This window comes from Lathyrus oleraceus, chromosome 5 (genome assembly GCF_024323335.1).
Source record: "Lathyrus oleraceus cultivar Zhongwan6 chromosome 5, CAAS_Psat_ZW6_1.0, whole genome shotgun sequence".
NCBI classification, from domain to species: domain Eukaryota; kingdom Viridiplantae; phylum Streptophyta; class Magnoliopsida; order Fabales; family Fabaceae; genus Lathyrus; species Lathyrus oleraceus.
This window is the reverse complement of record NC_066583.1, coordinates 101,779,492-101,802,189: the sequence shown is the minus strand read 5'-3', so window position 1 is coordinate 101,802,189 and position 22,698 is coordinate 101,779,492. Positions and strand designations below refer to the sequence as shown.

Genomic DNA, 22,698 nt, shown 5'->3' with positions numbered 1-22,698 from the left:
TGAGTACTGCTTTTCTTTTTCTTTTTTCTTTTTTCTTTTTCTTTTTGTAGCAATTTTTTACAATTCTTTGGTTTAAATGACTTTGTGAGGGCCACCTATACCGGAGTTGCCTTTTTGCTTTCTTTTATTTTTTTGTTTTTCTGGATCATTCACTTATTTGCATCGGTCCCCTACGTAGAGGATGCGTAGGCCGGAGCTGACTGCTGAGATAAACTACTAAGGACTTATACGGAAATGATGATTAAGGCCATGGTATATGGGGTTTTGGGAACGATTCCTATATTTACGAAGCTTATGGTGCTAAAACAGATACTGATGTTTCGCAAAGTTCTCCCAAGTCACCGCATCCTTACTTAAAACATGTCCTTAAAACCTGAAAACTTTCGAAATAACACTATTTTCTTTTACAAAACAAATTTGGTGGGGCTAAAGGTATGGGGAGGTAGGATTGTACTAAGGATCTACTATATTTGGTGCCTCGTCAGACTCATGCATTATACTAAAAAGCAAAATAAACAACTAAAAGAGAAATTAAACAATCTAAAAACAACAAAGAAAAACGATAAAGGAAAAGCGAGAAAAAACAATAAAGAAAGGACGATAGAGTCTCCTCCCACACTTAAATCGAACATTATCCCCAATGTTTCGAAATAAGATAAGGAAGAGTTACCTGGCAACCTATTGCTGACCACTAGTGCCCTCGCCGTCCTGAGGTGGACGACGGGATCGGGTATGACGGCGATCTCTCTGATCCATCCTCGCCTGCAGAGCATCCTGAGCGGTCCTCACCTCTCGAAGGTTAGCAATAATGGAACCTTGGGTGGCTTCAATTAGTGCCATGTGTCTCTGGTGGTATTGTTGTTGACGGGCTTGCGTATCGGTGATCACTTGCAGGGACTGTAGGACAGTGTCGTAGGACCTGTCTGTCCTCCGCTGTGATTGTTGCATGAAGTTCATATTATCCGTCATTTGTTGCTGGATGGTAGAGAGTAGGTCATCTCGCCTCTGCTCTCTAGCCATATGGTCTCGCCACATCTCCTCTGTAATATAGAAGCCAGGAGTGGTACCTGCAGAAGAAGAAGATGGTGCGGTGTGTGGTGGTGAAGGATGATGGGGGGACACATGTGGTACGGGAGATCTCTCTCTTTGATCATATTCATCATCAGTGTCTGGTCCCGCCTCATCAGGAATGTTAGGAGGAAGAGGACCCAAAACAGGTGGAGCATCTAAATCGTAGGTCTAATTCCTCTCATCACGTATATCTGTACGTCTGGTGCAAGGTAGAATAACAGATGGGATGGCTACACCATGAATCATAAGTGTATAACCTCCTTCTCTCCTTGAGCGACACAATTTCATGTCTCTCAGAAATTTTAAAGTAATTGTGCGAGGAGGTAAGGGGTCTAGGGTAGCCATCTCATTGTTCAGGTTAAGTGCCCGAGCAATAGACGTAATCAATCCACCAAAAGAAGGTCAGACCTCGTGTTTTCAGAGAAGTTGACCTTATGCTCAAGAAGATTCTATCTGTCAAGCAAGATTCTAGGGGCAAATGGACTCCTAATTATGAAGCCACATACGTTGTTAAGAGAGCCTTTTCAGGCGGTGCTTTGATTCTTACAACTATGGATGGTGAAGAGTTCACTCGTCCTGTGAACACATATACAGTCAAGAAATACTTTGCCTAAAAAAGAAAAGAACAACTCGCTAAGTTGAAAACAGTCGAAAGGGCGGCTTAGGCAAAAATGAGCGTCTCGGTGGATTGAAAACCCGAAAGGGAAATCCAGGAAAAAGTTAGAGACATAAAATAGAAAAGAATTATCATGATAAATTGAGTACCCCATCTTGGGCAAATTTATGCAAAAATTAGGGATTTGGGAAAGTAATTGCATCCTGCTGATCTTCAATGTTGAAAACGTTCTTAAGCACAATGGTCGATGGTGATTCATTATCCTCAGTGGCAGCCAAGAGCACAGTGGATATCAAGAGTTGGTAGAAGGATTAGTGATCATTGTATTCAATGTACCTCTTTTTCCATGTAAATTACCGTTTTCAATTTTGTAAAGATCTATGGAGTCTTGTCATTTACAGGCTACCGTTCTATTAAATAAAGTTGAGCTTTTATCCAATTGTTTCTACTCTTATTTACTTCATCCAAATAGATTTAAATTTTATTATGATCATTTTTAAAAAATTTAAATCAAAATCATTTTTATCAAATATATAAAAGCATGAATTTTAAGAAATCGATTTCATTTTAAAAGAATATCAACATTGGTTCGAAAGCAGTAAGCCCTAAGAATGGCATTATTGGTTCTCCCCGAGCAGTGGGCGCATTTCTCTTTCATCCCTGACAGCATTATTCAACACTCGGTTTTTGTTGTTTTTTTCTCTCTGGACTTTTTTGTTCACCTTTCCCCCGGTGAAGTAGCCAACTAAGTTGGTTGATTAGTCCCCTGCAGAGTTTAGTGTTCGGTCCCCAGCCAATTTTGGTCTCTCGCGGAGTAAGAACAAGCTTCCTCAGCAGTTCGCGTGGTTGCGACAGAACTTCGGTTTCTCCACCCATCGCCATCAGATTCGCTCCCAGTCAGAGTTTTCTCCTGGTTTCTGAGCAGCTATTTGTGTTTATCCTCTGCATGGTTGTCTCCCATTTGATATGGTGTGAACCTAAAATTCCCTGCAGACTCGATAATGGTTTCTCAGCAGATCTCCTCCTTTCCCAGCTAGGGTTGAGCCTTTGGGATGATGATCCCTCTTTTCTTCAGCGGTTGTCTCCCTCTTTTGTGGATTGTTCGAGAATTGTATCGATGATCCAAATCTGCGATACCTTTGTATCCTTTGCGATCGCTTTGTCAACATAATCATCATATATACATATACATATACACTCACATAATTTCATTATTGCATCATCACTTTTGATGATTCATTCTTATAATTTTGAATCCTTGTTATGGCAGTACTTTATCCCCATGCAACTTTAGTGTCTGTCCTCCTTCAATTGTAGAGTGTCAGCCCCTTAAGCAGAAAGACTTTAACCTTTATCCTTTCCCCACTGAGTTACTTCCTCATGGACGATTATTATTTCAGTTTCCTCCTCAGTTGTTTATCTGGATGGAACCACTCCCCTTGAGTTATATCCTCATTGGGTTGAGTCTTGGTTGACCATTTCTTTCTATATCTTACCTAGATAGATGCTTTGGGTCCCCTAAGAGTTTATTACCCAGTAACTGGTAATATTCTTCTTAGTTTGTAGTTTGTTACTTCTTGGCCAATACCTGGAAAAAGGTCCCTCTTTTTTCTCCCCAGCGGATTCATTTTCATGTCTCCCCAGGAAGTATATCCTTGATATGTTCATCCTAACCGATGACGGATATTTTTTCCCCTGCTTTGAGTTTATCCTTGATATGTTCATCCTAACCGATGACGGATATTCTCGTCTTTGGTATTCTACCCAGTAAAAAGGTAGTTGTAATCCCTATTTTTTCTCCCTAGATAGTTAATCCTTGATATGTTCATCCTAACCGATGGCGGGTTTTCTTCTCTTTGCGGTCTTCTACCCAGTAACCGAAAGTTGTAAATCCTGCTTATTTTCTTCCCCCTGGAGTCTATCCTTGATATGTTCATCCTAACCGGTGACGAAGATGCTCTTTGGTGGTATTGTATCCAGCATTCGATAGATGTAATTCCTACTTTTTGTTCAGGTAGTTTATCCTTGATATGTTCATCTTAATCGATGACGGGTATCCTCCTTAACGTCCCTAGGAAAGTCTATCCTTGATATTTTCATCTTGACCGATGATGGATTTTCTTCCCCCTGGAGTCTGTCCTTGATATGTTCACTTTAATCAGTGACAGGTATTCTCTCTCTTTGGTATTTTCTTTCCTTTGAGTTTATCCTTGATATGTTCACTTTAACCCTATTTCTGCAGTTTTCCCCAGCAAGGCTATTCTTACCCAGTAATGGTAACGAATACACCCTCCTGGCGGTTCTCAGTGAGTCATCCTTGATACGTTCATCTTAACCGATGACGGGTGTCCTCTCTGTCAGATCTTTATTATCTCCTTACCCAATAACCGGTAGTGGATAATAAATTTCTAATCCTCCTATGTTGAAGTTCATTTCTTCCCCAGTTGAGTTGAGTGTGTATTTCCTTAGTGAAATCACTTTTCCTGCATGATCCAAGTGCGTCAATCTTATCCTGATCTACTTGTTTCCCTTGCAGATGTTTATTTCCCTGTCTGAGTCTTTCCATTTTTTTATGGAATTCCTCTAATCTCCCAGCAGTTTTTAAGTCATAGTTTGGCCTACGCATAACCTCTTTTATCCCCTCAAAGTCTCTATCTCCCCAGTGAGTTTTCCTCACGGAATGCATCATGCTCCTGCGGACCTTCGGTCTCTCTAATTCTTTTTCCTTTGTGGCAATATTTCCCCACAAAGAATTTGCTTACTTTCATATCATATGCATCATGAGGTCTCTTAGGGACCAATTTTTTTTCTATATGTTGTTATTTAAGCCCATTCTACTGAGTCGATATGATGATTTTAACCTTCACCTCCTCAGTTAGAATATCCTTAAATAGGGGCAGCTGTAAGACCCCAATTTTGACCCTAAGATCCCTCATGTAATCTCATCATATGCATTAGCATTGGGATCATACCTTGGCATCCTTCTTACCCCTCTTTCATTAGGTTTGTTTTGGGAGAGATCACCAAGCACCATGTGATTGGATCATACTTGTATATTACCATTTTACTAACCAAAATACCAAAAATATGTCTTTGTATTTGCCTAACTCTTTTGTAGGTAGGGCATGATCACCATTGATCCATCATGTTCACATTTGGGGTTTGAAACCCTCATTGCTAAGAGCACAACCAAGGAGTGATCCATAATGCCTCTAAGCATCACTTATGAGTACCAATGATCTCTACATGTTATTTTAATCAAGATTTCTTCAAGAGTTTGGAATTGGTTTGCCTTGGAAACCCTAGTTTATCTGGGTATCTTGAGTAACTTCTTCAACAAGCTTCCTCACCAATTGAACAAAATTATCAAGGGACACTTCAAGTTCCATCATATTATGCACATATGACCTACCATGAGACTAAAAATTCAAGAGAATTGTAAGCTAGCAAGTTGGTTGATGGTGGTTGGCCAGATGAATTCATCTGATCAAAACTGGGTCTCCCTAGACCCTATCTCCTACAATTTTCATCATATGAAAATGACTCCAAGAGAAACGTTACTCTAAATGACATAACAAACAACATTCAAGTTGAGGTCTAGATCCAATTTTGCTTGGAAAGTCATTTTCTATGTTGACACATTATAGGTCATTTTGTCTAAACCCTAATTAAAAAGTCAACTTCCCAAGGCCATAACTTGCCTATTTTTTATGAGATGAAAGATTTCCAAGTTGCACAATATAATTTAAGGTGTCTACTTCAACTTTTATGTTTTGAGGAAGAGCTAAATCAACTTTTATGGGCATGTGATATGAGGATACATTATAGGTCATTTGGGACCAATACCATTGAACAAGTGATTTTCCTCAACTTCAAAAATGCATAACTCACTCATCCTAAATCCAAATGATGTAAAATTTGTGACCGTTTTTAAGAACTTTGAAAGATATACAACTTTGATGAAGACACTGTTCTCATTTGGAGCTCACATAAAAAGTTAAGCAAGGTGGAATAATTGAATATGTGACTTGACACTTAGAAATTTTTTCAACATGTTGAAATTTCCAAACTTCAACCTCAAAGTTCACCATGATACAGACCTGCGCATGGTGTAAATAGACCTGTATAAGTTGGCAAGATTCAAGCTTCAAATGATCAAATAAGTTTTCCTTGCCACTCAAGCTTCATGCAGACCTCATTTCAGTTGATTTTGGACCTAAATGGATTGCTTCATGGGCCTGTAGACGCCCATGCAAGCATGTGCATTGCATTGCCAATTTTGGAAGTATTTTTAAGTGTGCAAATAATACTTCATTTTGCTATAAATAGAGACCCTCTGCGCTCATTTCAAAGGACCCTTGCGCGCCAGCTTTGCCTCCACACTTCAAACCCTCAGATTTGAAAGGAAAACTTGAGAATTTTAATTTTGAAAATTGAGTTTGAATCTCACTATTTGGAGATTCAAAAACTCCAGGATCCAAAGCTTTGCATTGTTCTTAATCCACTTCCACAAGCTCCATAAGCAAGATCAAGCACGAATTGAAGCAAGAGAGATCCATTTCAGCACAGCATTGAAGGTAATTTTCCAGATTTTTCTTCTCTTCGATTCTCTCTTAATACTCATCAATTCTCTTTGACACTTGGCTGTCTGAAGTCCTACCAATGTAAGCAAGAAGATTAAGTTACTTTGAGATCAAATTGAAGCAACTCAGTTGACACACCTCAAAATTCAACTCAACGTATCTCTCTATATATGTGAAGTTAGTTAAAATTGAGGTGATATTCTTGATCTACGCCATTTTATCTTTCAGATCATGTCCTCCTTTTTCATTTATGATGTGGTGATGAATGGACCAGTCCGGCCAAGGTCGCCTGAGAAGACGACCAACGCTTTGCTTCGGCAATGATGTGGCACGGTCCAGAGCCATTAGATGGATTCAAAAAAATTTAATCACAAGCGTACATGTTGATTACCAAGCGTGTGGATGTTTGACCCAGGCACATCATGGAACGCGCGCGCTCAACCACTTGATATGCCACCTCAATTAATGAGGCAGATCAAGTGGTTCACGTTTTTTTGATTTTTTTATTTGAATTTTTATTTTTTTTATTTTCATTAATTCATATTAATTTTAATATTGATCCAAAAATCATGAGAGTTTCACAAAAAAAAAATCCTCTTTCATATTTTGAATTAAAATTTATTTTTTGGATCATTATTAATATTTTTCATGATTTAATTGATTTTGTAAATATTTTTAATTGTTTAAAAATACTTTTAAGTCTCCAAAAATTCTGAAATTTTTTCTCCAAAGTCCTTTGCCTTTGTTTGACCTATGATAAATCTCATGGTCATTTCTTTGGTGTTTTGATGAGGTTTTAGGAAATTGACCAACCATATTTAATTTAATGTATTATTTTTAGTATTTTTAATTGAATAAATTCCAAGTAAATTGTGTAGAGCCATTTTGAATGACTTTGTAAGTTTGACTTGTGTTGTTGGGCCTTGGTCAAAGTTGATTTGACTTTGTTACGTTAAGATCATTGGATTTAGGGGATTGATGGAATGTACATTCCATCTCCCAAAATGAATGAATGATCTTAATTTGGTAAAAGTGCTCTTTTGTCCAATTTGAGTGTGATCCCTTTCCCGTCCCTCTTAAACTCATTCCCCTTCTTTATGCATTCATGTCATGGACCTATGATATCTCAATATCCTAAGGCTAGTTGATTTCAAAATCAACATAAGTATGGACGAGATTAGGTTCCCCGCTTTGAATATTCTTTTTGTGTGTGGTATGTTACATGAGCATAGTTCATCATACTATGTCTCTAACATGCATTAACACCAAAATTCTATTGCTCGGCTTCAAATAGTTGTGACTTCTACATAAGTCCAATTACGATTGCTTAACATAGCGCTAAATTTTGACACAAAAGGCATAACATTCTAGTTAGTGAGATTGTAAGTCTCCCCTCTTTCATGGTATTGTGTGGAAACTTGGCCTTTTTTCCTTCCTTTGGAAGATGTCTTAGTTCAAGGACCCATGCTTGTGATAAGTGGGTTGAGTGTTCTCCAAAGAATGACTCAAAACAAAGAAAAACAAAAGCAATACTAACTTCTAACTCATTAACAACTAACATTTAATTCTAAGTCATTTACTTTTGATGCACTTTATTTTTCAGCCTCATTCATTTGCCATTATTCATACCATTCTAATTGTTTATGTTAATGTCATTTTCACTTTGTCCACTTGGACCATATTTTGTGATATAATTTGTTTGTGTATATTGTGTTTGTTTATTTGGTCTTTGACCATTAATGTACATAATAAGAACAAAAACCCTAAAAAATATCTTGTGTGGATTGTTGGTTTGATCTAAGACAATTGGACTTAGAATTTAGGCAATACTCCCTATGCAAAGGACTTGGCCAATACCAACTTTCATGTAACCAAGTGCTTGTAGCTTGAAACTTCATCTGATACATCATTGAAGATCCATTTGAGTTCATCTGCAACATGATCATTGTGAAGCTGTTATTTTGAACCTGTGACTTATGCATTGTGAAATTCATCTGCTAAATGGGCAAATTTGAAGAAGATCATGAAGTTTCTAAGCTTGGATGTGATATCTTTATTTGATGTCTTGCTCTTCAAGTTGATATTTTGTGCAATGTTTGTTGCTTGATTCTAATGTCCAAGGCAATTTGGGTTTCTATATGACATTCTTGTCTATTGGATTGCAGCCCATTGGTCAGATCTTTTCAACTCCCAACTTTTAAATTTATGCTTAGGATTAGTCTCTTCATTTATTCCACATTTATTTAATTTCAAAATATCTCTCTCCTTTTAAAAAAAAAACTTCTTTGCTTGTGCTTTTTTTCTAAACTTAGACCATCTTGCAAACTAGAAACTTTGGCCTTATGCCATTGCATTTTCAAACTCATTTTCTTAAATCAAACTTGTAAATAAACTTAACTATACTTGACTTAAAAATTTCAAAAGCCAAAACGAACTAACTCATTCAAACCATTTTTAGGCCTTTGTGCCCTTCCAAACTTAAATTTGTGTTAAAAGCAATACATCCACTTTAAAATTGATACCACGAACTACGAGGTTTTGATCCCTCATTTTTATGTTGGTACGTAGGTACAAGTCCGAAGGTCTTGTTAAACACAAAAATATAATTAATGAATTCTCTTCTTATCCCTACACTCTATTTATTGCAAGCATCATTTTGTACAAAAACACATATGCACACAAGAAAAGGCTCCCTAGGAGTACCTAGGACACTTTGGGTGCTAACACCTTCCCTCTATGTAACCAACCCCTTTACCTATAATCTATGGCATTTTATTAGTTTTGATTTGAAAACTTCTTATTTGTGGGTTTTGTTTGTACTTTTCCCTTTTCCCTTGGAAACAATAAAAGCGCGGTGGAGACTCTTGTTATTTGATGTCTAGCTTATCCATAGCTTGATGATCATGAATTTGCCGCTACATTGACGTCTAGCTTATCTATAGCTTGATGGTCATGAATTTACCGCTCCAATTCCTGAGATCTTTGCTTGGTTCCGAACGTGGTGCTTCTGCAGAAGTTCAAGGTTCTAGAACTACCGAAGTACAAAGGTCTAAGATGTCATCGGAGTCACATTTCGATGTACTGTAGGAAGATGGCATCGTATATTGACAATGACGACTTGCTAATCCACTGCTTCCAAGACAGTCTGTCTGGAGCTTCTCTGGATTGGTATATGGGTTTAGAACATGCTAAGATCCAATCCTGAAGGGATCTATCCAAAGCGTTTCTAAAACAATAAAAGCATAATCTCGATATGGCACCAACAAGGCTACAATTATAGAATTATGCACAAAAATCTAATGAGACCTTTAAGGAGTACGCTCAACGCTGGCGTGAGATGGCTTCCATGGTCAAACTGGCTTTGTCAGATAACGAACTTGTTGATATCTTCAAGGGTACGCTTAAAAGGTTGTATTATGAGAAGATGATTGGGAGTTCTTCTACAAAATTCACAGATATGGTGACTATTAGTGAACATGTATAGAATGGGCTGAAATAGGGGAAGATCACATACACCACTACTCCGCAAGCTACGAGTAAGAAGTCACATGGGGGCTTCACGAAAAAGAAGGAGGGGGAGACAAATATTGTGACAGAAAGTGCCCACCCTCAGTATCAGTTTCCAATGGATCTCATGCCATACTACCCATACCCTTATGTCGTTCCTGCTCAGTATCAACAACCGCCATGTCAGTTTTGTAACACCTCAAAATTTGCCCTCCTCTCTTGGGACTAGCATAACATATTGCATTGCATTTTTAGGTCATTAAGCATTGCATATTGCATATCATGTGGTTACAGTGTGCAAGCCATTCTCACAAGTCTTGATCAGAAGATAAGAGGTGGAGATGCAAGCCTAGGGTTTTATGGACTGGTCATTAATCATCTGAGGATGGAAGTTCAAATTAGGGTTTCATGATTCTAAAAGGATATTGGTCTTCATCTTGATTACAATGATACATCATCATCATCATGGTTTGATTTCATCAAGTGTTGAAGCAGGATTCCTTGAGATTAGGGTTTTGACCACTGGTCAACCCTAATCAGTTGCATTGGGCCAATCAGGGCATAATCAGGAGATGGGGTCTATGATGGCTATGGGGTTCATAATATGATTATATTGAGCTTATTAAAGCTAGGGTTTCACCCTTGAGCCATTTCATCAGGAGATGGGAGCTCAGATTGACCTATGCATTGCCAGATTCATCCATCAGCTGAAAAGTCAACTGTGGTCAACTGTACATGATCTGATGGATTTGGAGGTGAAAATGAGTTGGATACATTTCATTCATGTTGGAACAAGTGTTATTTGATATCTCAAAGCTTAAGAATGAAGAAAATCAAGTCAGAACAAAAAAACTGCCAAAAATAGAAAGTGACTTGTAATAGAAGTTTCCAAAAATGGAAAGTTTTTGACCTCAAGACCACGTGTCCAAGGAAGCTTCAAATGAAAATTTGCTCAACATGAAAGTTGTAGATCTTGTTCTCACCTTTCCAAAAAGTCCAAGAACTTGAAAATCCCATGTATGGTTGGCAAGTTATGGTCCAGTGAATTTCAGAAATGACCCATAATCAGGAGGGCATAATTTCCACATGGAGCATCCAAATTGGAAGTTCTTTATATGCACAAACTCCATTTGACATGTACTTTCATGGTGCATAATTGGATTTCTTCAGAAATGGTCAATGCAAAAAGTCAAATTTCAACTGTACAGTTAAAAGAACCAGGGGCAAAATTGTCCAACTTGTGAAATAATTGGAATTTTTGAGTGGGGATTTTTGCAACACTTCATAAATGGCATTTGAAACTTGTTGGAATATTCATAACATGCTAAGGCTTCATGGTTTGGAAAATGGCTTTTGAAATGAACTTGAATAATTGAACACATAAGCCATCACATAGTGAAAATGAGAAATACACCTCCAATGAGCATGCAACAAGTGGCAATAGCTCATGACAGGTGTTTAGAAGGTGTATGAGGTGGCAGTGAGCTGTCATGAGCTGGCATGTGAAAATACAATTTTGCCCTTTGTGTGAAAATGACATTTTTGGTAATCACTTGGCATTTGGTTAATTAGTGTGATTAAGCATGGATTAAGCAAGAGTATATATTCTTAATCATTTGTAAATCATAACAGAAGGCACCAATCCCAAAATCAGATCTCAAATTCCCTCCAAATTCTCAAGAATGTTCAAGAACACCAAAACCAAAAATTGACAAGAACTCTCTCATTTCTTGATCAATCTTCGAAATTCTTTTTGCTGCAAACTCCTCTCATCATCATCTCCATCTGTTTTTGAAGTTTGGATTGAAAGGAGCTACCATTTGCGACTGTACCTACAAGCTCCATCAATGGTGAACTGAATTTTCGTGCATTGGAAGTGATTTCAACTGAACCTGAACGCATCAATAACCTTCCACAAGCCTCTACTGCATCTGTTTGAGGAGAAATCGTGCGAATTCGTCCAGTTTCATCACTGCAATTTCCAGGTGTGCAAAAATCGAATTTCAAGATATGCTTAATTGTTGTATGCGTTCGAAAGGTCATTCAATGTAGAGTCCAATGCTATGCTTAGTTTTGATTATGGATAACTGTAGGCTGAGTTATTTGGATTTGAAAGTATGATGTGAAACCCTAACTTGATCGATCCGTAAGATTTAGGAATAGTTAGGTTAAATTAGGATTATATTTGGACTCCTTGTTCTTAGACGGTTCCATTGACTATGCGCTTGTGGATTTTTGTGAAGTTTCGTTGTTCTTCATGTTCATGCTGTTCCTGGAAAAATTCTGAGTGAAAACGACGAACAAGGCTTGTTTGATCTGGATTTTGGTTTGAAAATTTGAATAGGACGTTTACCGCGTTACTGTTCATAGTATTTACGGATATGCCATTAGTGAAAATCCAATTAATTAATTTAATTCTAAAAAATTGTTAAAATTCATAAACACTTTAAAAAATTCATAAAAAATGTTTTAAAAATCAGGAAAATGTGTGGATTTTTTTTGTTGACTTCCTAATTGACTGAAGAATTTTATTGACCTATTGATTGAAGTTGTGCATGGTGAAAATTGTGTTTGACTTAGGGTTGATTAACATGTGATATATTTTGGTACACTTTGCCATATCCATTGTGAAATTCTCATGGTTACAAAGAAATGCTTGAAATTTTTTGTGGTAATTGTAGACTGGTTGATGTTTATTTACATGTAAATTTCATGGATTTTGGATTCCTGGTGTTTGAGTTATGAATTTTGGAACCTAGGTGTGACAATTTGTGTCACACCTCATTATGTCAACTTGCTGGATTTATTTGAATGGCTTAGGCTTGTTAGAATGATGTGAAATTTTGCAGGGGTGTTCATTAACATGTTAAGAAGCTATGTGAATTTTTGTGGAATTTTATGTGGCATTTTCAAATTGATTGCTATTTTTCATCTCTGTTGGTCAAATGTGCAAGTTCATGTGATATATGTTGGTAGATCTTGTGTGAAATGCTCATATGGTATTGAATGAACATGAAATTTGGCTTGCTGGTTATAGACACATGATAGAACATGATGCTTTTGGTCCCAGTCATTTCTTTATTGTTTTCATTGACTTATGAATTTTTGAAGTGAATGCATGTGTTGATGTTGTGATTTGGCTCATATAATTGTGTCTGTTTTTGTTGATTTTCATTGACATGGTTTCCTTTGTCCAGTTAAGCTAAAATTTGACATGCTGGACCTTGATTATGTCCTGTTTAGGTGTAAATTATTTGAGGATTTTTGGAATTGTTTTGATATGGATTTGAATGCAATAGTTCTGTTTGGATGTTTGGTGTTCCATTTGAACTAGTTTGATTTGTTTTGTGCATAAAATGAACATGATGAATGATATGGACATGGGACTAATTGTGTTGCCTCTTGTTTGACATTAATTTGACTTTGGTTAGAGATCCCTTGCTGTTTAGACATTTTTGTCACCTTTGGACCCTAGGCTTGGCCTAGTGGTCTAGTTTCTAACATTTGATTGATTTTTCAGGATGAAAAGGTGCAATGTTTATGGAGAATGATCCAAGTCAATTCAATTGATGTTGTTTGATGTTTTTACACTAACATAACTTTGTTTTGTAGGTTGTGAAGTTTGGGCTTGAGCTCATAGCTTGCCTTTGATGTGCATTAGTTTGTACAGTCTGACTGATTAATACTTGCTGTTTATTTTTGTCTGTCTGAGTACTAACTGTGTTTGACTGTTTCCAGGTACTTTTAGTTGCTCAGTTCCTTGTGAACTTTTGCTTTGCTTTGCTTAAGCAACTTGCATTGAGGTATAACTTCCTAACTTCATGTAGTCTGGAGACCTGGTCTGTTATTTGACCGGGCAAACTGTCTGAAGTCCTCCTTAAGAGGCGATGCTTGCGGTTGTTTACATTTGTGCCAAGCAGGTGAAAGACCTCTATGAGGCAATTGGTGGAAGGTAGGGATATGCAATCTATCCCCCACTATTCTGTGAGTCGTCCCTCTGCTCACACGGCTGTGTGTTGATGCATTGGGACACAAACCCAAGATCTGTGTTGTTGCACAATCGAGTCAGAGTCTTCGAGCGTAGAAGGGTCCCTCCATTCTGGACCCACGCTCCCTTGTCTGAAGCTCTCCCTGGTCAGGGATAAGAGCTGTGAGGTCTGATCCTCACTTCACCTTTCATCTGCTTCACCTTAGCCTCGTAATGGCAAGGTTAAGAGCAAACACAGCCCGTACAGATGACTTGCTGAGGCAGTCAAACCTATTGTGTGAGCCCACTTGTTTGGTTATAGTGCGTGCTATGTGGATATCTGTTTGAGATGCTTGTTCTCATTTGATGTATGCTTGAATTATTTTGTATGCTTGTATGCTTGCTTCTTTCCTGGATAGGAGTAGTTTGCTTAGGCAAGTAGGATAGAAAACTGAACTTAGGGTAACGATGCATGACAACACTAGGCTCGAGTCCAGCTCCCTGGTAGTGTGTCTTCCCCTGGTTTCTGGCTAGTAATTCAGTCCCTTTAGGGGGAACTACATCGCCCTGATCCTTGTTCCAGACGAGGTATGTAGGCAGGTGGTCGTGCGAGACCACTCCGGGCAACCTTTTTTCTTTTTTGCGTGCGTTTACTTGTTATCTGACTGTGTGTTTGGCTTGGATGCCGACGTAAGTCCAGTAATTGGCTGTCGGGCTCCGCGTTTGCCGTTTTGTGCGTGTTTTGGTTCGGATGCTGACGTAAGTCCAATGATTGGCTGTCGGGCTCCATGTTTGCCATATGTTTGTGTGTTTTGTGTTGTTTGGCGTGCGTAAGCCGAACTACAGTGGCTCTGATTCTTGTTCCAGACAAGATATGTAGGCATAGGATGCGACGTCCTATCGAGCTCCCTTCTCCTAACCCCACCTGCGTTCCCCGTGTGTGTGTGTGATGTTTTAGCAACCTATTCTTTATTTTAGAACGTGGATCCCGTCGAGTACGACGGACGTGAGGGGTGCTAATACCTTCCCCTTGCGTAACCGACTCCCTTACCCTTTCTCTTTGGTCGCAAGACCATTTCCTTTCCAGGTTTCTCTGAGCGTTTCCTTTCCCTATATTGGGATAAATAACGCGCAGTGGCGGCTCTGTGTTGTGTTTTTATTTGAGTCCCGCCGGTTGATTTTCGCGGATGCGACAAGTATCAACCGCAGAAATGCAATCAACAGCCAGCACCTACTTAGAAAAATAAGAATCAACAATACATTTGTGACAACAAGGGTCAAGGCCGAAGTCAACATAACAGGAATAACTTTGGTAATAACCCTCAAATTGATAAAATTTCGGTGTCATATGTTGAATTGGTACCGTTTTTGATTCACGTAGGGGCCATTTTACCAAAAGAAATCCCTACGGCCTCTCCTCCTTTTCATCCTAAGCACAATCTTAATGCCTCATGCGCTTTCCATGTCGGGTATATAGGACATTCTACCAAGGACTGTTGGACCCTCAAATACAAAATCTAATACTTGATTAATCAGGAGATTTTGTCTTTCTCCAAGGAAAAGCCTAATGTAAAAATGAACCCCTTGCCTAATTATGGTGGTTCAGCAGTCAATGCCATTATTGAAGACGAAACGGCATAATATGTACTACGGGTCGATGATGTGAAGACTCCGCAGTTAGTTGTGTTGAAGAGACTTGAACAGTTTAGGTTTCTAGGAGGTATACATGAAGATTGCACAGTATGTGAATGTGATCCGGACAATTGTGACGAGTTAAGGGGTTGAGTGCAAGAGCTGATAGATCAAGGGTTGATACAGTTCTCCAAGTCCAAGGCAGTATAAGAAGTTGTAGTAATCGAACCGATAACTATTGTGTATAGGAATGAGAAGGTTGAAGCTCCTCCCAAGAGGATTCAGCCAATCCATTTTCGTGTTCCTAGTCCGTTTCCGTAATAGAACACCAAGGCGGTGCCTTGGAATTATGAGACAACAACGTATGTGGGGGGAAAAGAAATTTGTATTCCTAACACTGAAATCGTCAATACAACTGGGACGAGAGGCATGACTCACAGTGGTCATGTATTCGCTCCAAAATACACTCCTAGGGTATCTCCATCACTAACAGTTATCCCTCCTAAAGAGAAGGTTCTTCCTACTCCTCCTCCGCAGGCAGGGGCAAATGTATCAGCCACTTCAAACGTGACAACTGTTCCAGCACCGACGAATGTTATTGCAGACAAAGCTGTAGAATCAGAAACGTATAAGGGTAAAGGGTCGATGGTTAAAGACGAGCAAGTTGAAGATCACAAGAAGAGCATCACTTTTGAGGAAGGCCAAGAATTCCTCAAATTGATCAAGAAGAGTGATTTCAAGATCGCCGGTCAGTTGAACCAGACTCCTTCCAAAATATCTATTTTGTCTTTACTACTGAGTTCTGAGGCTCACCGTAAGGTGTTGTTGAAAGTCTTGAATACCTCTCATGTGATGCAGGATATCACAGTCGATCAATTTGACGGCGTGGTTGCGAATATCACATCTAGTAGGTATTTAGGATTTAATGAGGCAGAATTACCTCCTGAGGGAAACGCCCATAATAAATCACTACATATGTCAGTCATGTGCACAGACTCTCTTCTCTCTCGAGTTCTAGTTGACATTGGTACTTCGATTAATGTAATGCCAAAAGCTACATTAGGTCAATTGTAGTTTAAACGACCCGAGATGAGGACCAACGCACTGATTGTTCGAGCTTTTGATGGTTCCTGAAGACAGGTTATTGGGGAAGTGGATCTGCCTATTTGTGTTGGACCTCACCAATTCAGCATTACCTTCCAAGTTATGGATATCAACCCAACTTACAGTTGTCTGTTAGGTAGATTGTGGATTCATGTTGCAGGGGCAGTCACCTCTAGACTACATCAAAGGTTGAAATTCTTGATTGATGAGAAGTTGGTAATTGTATGTGGTGAAGAAGACCTGTTGGTTAGTGAAATCTCGTCATTTAGATATGCCGATACAGATGAAGGAGTTATTGAGATTCACTCCATTGTTTAGATTTTGAAGAAGTCAGTTCAGCTACTGCTAATCATGATCAATCATCCTCTTCCATCCTATCTTCGGTCAGAAGCGCCAAGCAGACTCTGGAGAAAGGCTCACTTTCCGACTGGGGTAAAGTTGTCGACATAGTGGAGAAGTGCGATAGATTTGGTATTAGTTATCGTTCGTCAGCACTCAAGGCAAGCCCAAAGAATAAGCAGTTCAACCCGGTCAAACTCAGCAGCACCGGCTTTCAAAGTGATCATACTGTGGCAGTCGTCTAAGAATCCAATGGCAACAAACCGGAGACTCATAGCCTCGTACGTAGATGTCCTCCAGGGTTCAAGCTCTCTAACTGGATAGCTTTTGTGATTCCTGTAGTGTATTCGGAGAAAACGCAATGCATTTTGTTTTCTCACTCCCTTGTCCCCGCCCGAGATAAGAGGATAGCTTGTAAGGGCCTCCATGTTTAAAAGTATTATGTGAATAAATAAATAAAGTACTTTTGCATGCAAAATTTATGTTCCTTTTTATTTCAGTTATTTTTACTTTTTCACCAAAAAACGAAATGGCAAAAGATTTCTTTTCCCTTTTTCCACTTTATTAAAAAAAGCATACTGAAAATAAGCTCATCACATGCAGAGCAAACAAAACTATTGATTACGATATGGAAAGAATCAACTATAAATCTGGAATTCCAATCAACCAAGTTGAAGATGACAGTGAGGAAGATTGTGAATTACCAGCTGAACTAGCACGACTCCTCGAGCACGAAGAAAAAGAGATTCAGCCATACAAAGAACCAGAGGATGTCATTAATTTGGGTTCTAAAACCGATAAAAAAGAAGTAAAAGTTGGGGCATCTCTTGCTAAGCACGTACACTCCAGGTTGGTTGAGTTATTGCACAAGTATGTTGACGTCTTTGTTTGGTCATATCAAGATATGTCAGGGTTATACACCAGCATCGTTGAACATCACTTATCGCTCAAGCCTGAATGTCCTTCTGTCAAGCAAAAGCTCAGAAGGACCAGATCCGACATGACACTCAAGATCAGAGAAGAGGTTAAGAAGCAGTTTGATGTTGGCTTTTTGGCTATTTTTGAGTATCCATAGTGGGTTGCTAACACCACTCCAGTTTCGAAGAAAGACGGCAAAGTCGGAATGTGCGTAAAGGATGACTTCCCTTTGCCTCACATTGACGTTTTGGTTGATAATACAGGTCATTTTTCCGTCTTTTACTTCATGGATGAGTTCTTCGAATATAATCAGATAAAGATGTCGCCAGAAGATATGGAGAAGACAACTTTTATCACCCCTTGGGGAACTTACTGCTACAAAGTAATGTCGTTCGACTTGAAGAATGCAGGGGCAACATATCAACATGCCATGGTAACCCTCTTTTCACGATATGATTCATGAGAAGATTGAGGTTTATGTGGATTACATGATTGCCAAATCTAGAACTGAGGAAGATCACTTAGAGAACCTGAGGAAATTGTTTTCCAGATTCCGAAAGTTCAAGTTGCGTCTATATCCAGCTAAGTGCACTTTTGAGGTCTGATCCGGTAAGCTCCTGGGTTTCATAGTCAGTCAGAAAGGTATTAAGGTTGATCCCGACAAAGTCCGATCCATACAAGAAATTCCATCTCCCCGAACAGAAAAAGAAGTTCGAGGTTTCCTTGGTCGACTCAATTACATCTCTAGATTCATATCACATTTAACAGCCACTTGTTAACCAATATTCAAATTGTTGAAAAAGAATTAATCGATTGTGTGGAACGACGATTGTCAAGCGGCATTCGACAAATAAAAAAGTACTTACAAGAACGACCGATCCTCATACCACCGGTTCCTGGTAGGTCACTCATTATATACCTCACAGTACTCGATGAATCTATGCGCTGCATTTTAGGTTAGCACGACGACATAGGCAAGAAAGAACATGTCATTTACTACCTCAGCAAGAAATTCACTGAATGTGAGACCAGATACTCACTTTTAGAGAAGACTTGTTGCGTTTTGGCTTGGGTTGCTCGACGCCTGAGACAATACATGGTTTGCCATACTACTTTATTGATATTCAAAATGGATCTGATAAAGTATATCTTCGAAAAGCCTGATGTTACTGGTAGAATTGCTCGGTGGCAAATGTTGTTGACCGAATATGATATCCAGTATGTGACCTAGAAAGCAATAAAGGGGGGTGTTCTATCTGACTACCTTGTTCACCTACCTATGGAAGGTTATCAATCGTTGAGGTTTGAATTTTCAGACGTAGACATCATGTTTATCAGAGACTTCACTATGCCAGGCTCCGAGATAAGCCCTGAGGAAGGCCCCGAACCAGGATCGCGATGGACGCTTGTGTTCGACGGTGCTTCCAATGCTCGTGGTCATGGCGTAGGCGCAATTATCACTTTTCCAACAGGTTTCCACCTCCCATTTACCGCCAGATTATGTTTTGACTGCACCAACAATATGGCAGAATATGAAGCATGTATCTACGGTTTGGAGGAGACTATCGACTTAAGGATCAAGATTCTTGAGGTATACGGTGATTCAGCTCTGGTAATAAGTCAGGTAAAAGGTGATTGGGAGACTCAGGATAGCAAGTTGATACCTTATAAAGAGCATATCAGAAAACTAATACCCTACTTTGATGAAATCTCTTTTCATCATATTCCTAGGGAGGAAAATCAGTTGGCAGATGCTTTAGCCATGTTGGCATCTATGTTCAAATTCAAATGGAAGAATGAATCGCCAACCATCCATATTGACCACTTAGATGAATCAACACATTGTCTAGCAACCGAGGTCGATCCTGATGATAAGCCCTGGTTCTATGACAAAAAGACATTTATGGAGAAGCAGCAGTATTCCAAGGGTATATCCATTACTGATAAAAAGGCTCTGAGAAGACTCTCTTCCAAGTTTTTCCTAAGCGGTGATGTGTTATACAAGTGAAATTATGATTCAGTACTACTCAGATGCATGGATAGACACGAAGCTAGCACGATCTTAAAATCCATATATGAAGGTTACGAGGGTGTACATGCAAAAGGTTCTGATATGGCCAAGAAGATCCTTTGGGCTGGGTATTACTGGACAACAATGTGAAGGAGAAGGGCGACCCAAAACGCAGCGGAATTTAAATTTTTCTCCTTTAGTGATCCTTACGAACGGGCATGATCAGTGATAGAATCGTTACCTCTTATGATGATTGAAACCTTTGATGCAGATCTACGGAGCGATCATGAACGTTGAACGATGACAACGCCCCTACTCAGTCCACACGAGCGGATTCCTTCAATCTCAGTGCTAGCTGCTACGAATGAAGGCTTTGAGTGTGTGTGTGTGTGTGTGTGTGTGTGTGTGTGTGTGTGAGAGAGAGAGAGAGAGAGAGAGAGAGAGAAACGAAATTGCAACTGCAACAATGCTTTTACACAAGGGTTCTATTTATAGAACCACTTGCGTGGGCTGCAAGCTAAAAAGCCCACTCAAGTGTATATGGCCCATATCTTATAATATGCCAAAATCACTTAAGAGGGTGGTACCTTACCATATTTCGTATTCTACTTAAGTACACCGTACCTTACGATGTTCTATAATTCACTTAAGGGCACCGTACATTATGGTATTCCTTAATTACTCGATCTCTCATCAATCCGTCCTTTGTGTGTGACCCTATAGGTTTTCGCGACATTGGAAATTATATTAAATCACATATTTAACATAATAAACAGTGAGCGGTATCTAGCAACACATCACTGCTACCCAAAACACGAAAATGTCATGTGATCTGACAAATCCTTCTGTGATAATAATTATGTGTACAATTACCCTTTTACCCTTATGTCTATACTGAACACAAGGCATAGACTGTGTCATCCTTGTCCAGTTTAATATTGGGCCCATAGACATTTATCCTGTTACGTAGGATGGGCAAATTCCATCTAGGTCACTCATGTCCCTTAGCATGCTTCGTGGAGTACCCATCAACTGTCTTTATAGTCATCCAATTACGGATAATGTTTGATCAGCAATAAGGCCCTCGACTCTACATCTAGGGTCCATAGTGGTTTCAGGTCGAAGGGTGGTATACACCATTATCACCATGAGAATAACTTATGACACTTTTCATAACATTCTATATAGTATTCTCATAGCGGGTCAATCCAGTATAAATATTACTCTTAATATTCATACCTATGTTTAAGACTTGATAACTCTTTATCCATGATCCATGAGATGTGATCATCAGTCTATAAACATAATAGTCGGCATGCTTTAATGTTATCCCACTTCACAATAAAGCTTGACTACGGATACTTTAAGAATAGTGTCCTTATGTTTAATGTGATCTCATGATTAAGTCATACTTGATACATTAAACGGACTAGCTATTCTAGGGACTTTATTAAACAAACATAATAAAGAAAAAGCCTTTTATTATGAATAAATAATTCGATACAAGTACCAAAAGTATTGGCCTCTAGGGATTACACCAACACAATGGAGGTTGATTGTTAAAATTTTGTTCGAAGATGTCACAAGTGTCAGATATATCGTGACAAGATCTTTGTGCCTCCGACTCCATTGAACGTTTTAACTTCTCCATGGCCTTTCTCTATGTGGGGTATCGATATGATTGGGATGATAGAGCCTAAGGCTTCCAACAGTCATCGATTCATCCTAGTTGCCACTAATTACTTCACGAAATGGGTCGAAGTTGCTTCATACGCCAATGTCACTCGACAGGTGGTTTCTCGGTTTATCAAGAAAGAGATAATATGCCTCTACGAAATTCGTAGCAAGACCATCACTAACAATGCCAATGATCTTAAAAACAACATGATAAAAGAGTTATGTGAAGAGTTTAAGATCGAGCACCACAACTCCTCACCATACCGGCCCAAGATGAATGACGTCGTAGAAGCAGCTAATAAGAACATCAAAAGAATCATCCAAAAAATGGTCAAGACATATAAGGACTGGCACGAGATGCTACCATTTGCTCTGCATGGTTACAGAACCTCAATTCGCACGCCCACTAGGGCAACTCCATACTCATTGGTGTATGGGATGGAGGTTGTCCTACCAATTGAAGTTGAGATTCCTTCACTCAGGGTCATCATGGAGGTTGACCTCGATGAAGCTAAATGGGTTCAATCATTGTATGACCAGCTGAATCTGATAGAAGAAAAGTGTTTGACGGTCGTTTGCGATGGTCAGTTATACCAAAGACGCCTCAAACGAGCTTTTGACAAGAAATCTCTTCCTCGTGAGTACCGCGCAGGAGAACTCATGCTCAAACGATATTATTCTATTCACACAGACCCTCGGGGAAAATGGATTCCCAATTACGAAGGACCTTTCGTCATCAAGAAGGCCTTCTCAGGTGGAGCTATAATCCTCACAATAATGGATGGGGAAGATTTATCATCACCAGTGAATGCAAACATAGTTAAAAAATATTATGCCTAAAAAGGAATGATAATAGAAGCCCGCTAGATTAATCCCCACAAAGTTAATCTAGGCAAAAGTGGTTATCCCGAGAGGCCGAAAAATGAATTGTCCATGCAAAAGTTAGGGATCACATAAAAATCAAGCTCGCTAAGTTGAAAACCCGAAAGGGCGACTTAGGCAAAAAGAAGCATCACGGTGGATGAAAAGAATAGAAAATGTCCAGGCAAAAGTTAGGGATAAAGGCATTAATTATGATCCTGGAGCCCATTACACTACAAGCTAGATATCAGACGGTCAACGATCGGTCTAATCATCGTCAATCAAAGCAAGGTCTCGGAATTCAGATCTTACAGTGGATAACGGCCAATGTTGTAATCAATGGAAAATAAAAAGAAATATTTCCCATTGCCATTTCATTTATTTTTTCAATTTCTGCAACATCCTCCTGAAG

General features: G+C 39.1%; 1 protein-coding gene across 1 annotated transcript; it reads left to right on the top strand.

Annotated features, from left to right (window-relative positions):
• Positions 1-19,016: 19,016 nt before the first annotated feature.
• LOC127079016 (uncharacterized) lies at positions 19,017-19,745 on the top strand. The gene has a single exon (XM_051019433.1). It carries the CDS (start codon positions 19,017-19,019, stop codon positions 19,743-19,745), a length of 729 nt encoding a protein of 242 aa, XP_050875390.1.
• The last annotated feature ends 2,953 nt before the right edge of the window (positions 19,746-22,698 follow it).

Bases quoted from the DNA above. Each gene is read 5' to 3' on its own strand.
- LOC127079016 (XM_051019433.1), top strand. From the start codon at position 19,017: ATGGAAGGTTATCAATCGTTGAGGTTTGAATTTTCAGACGTAGACATC.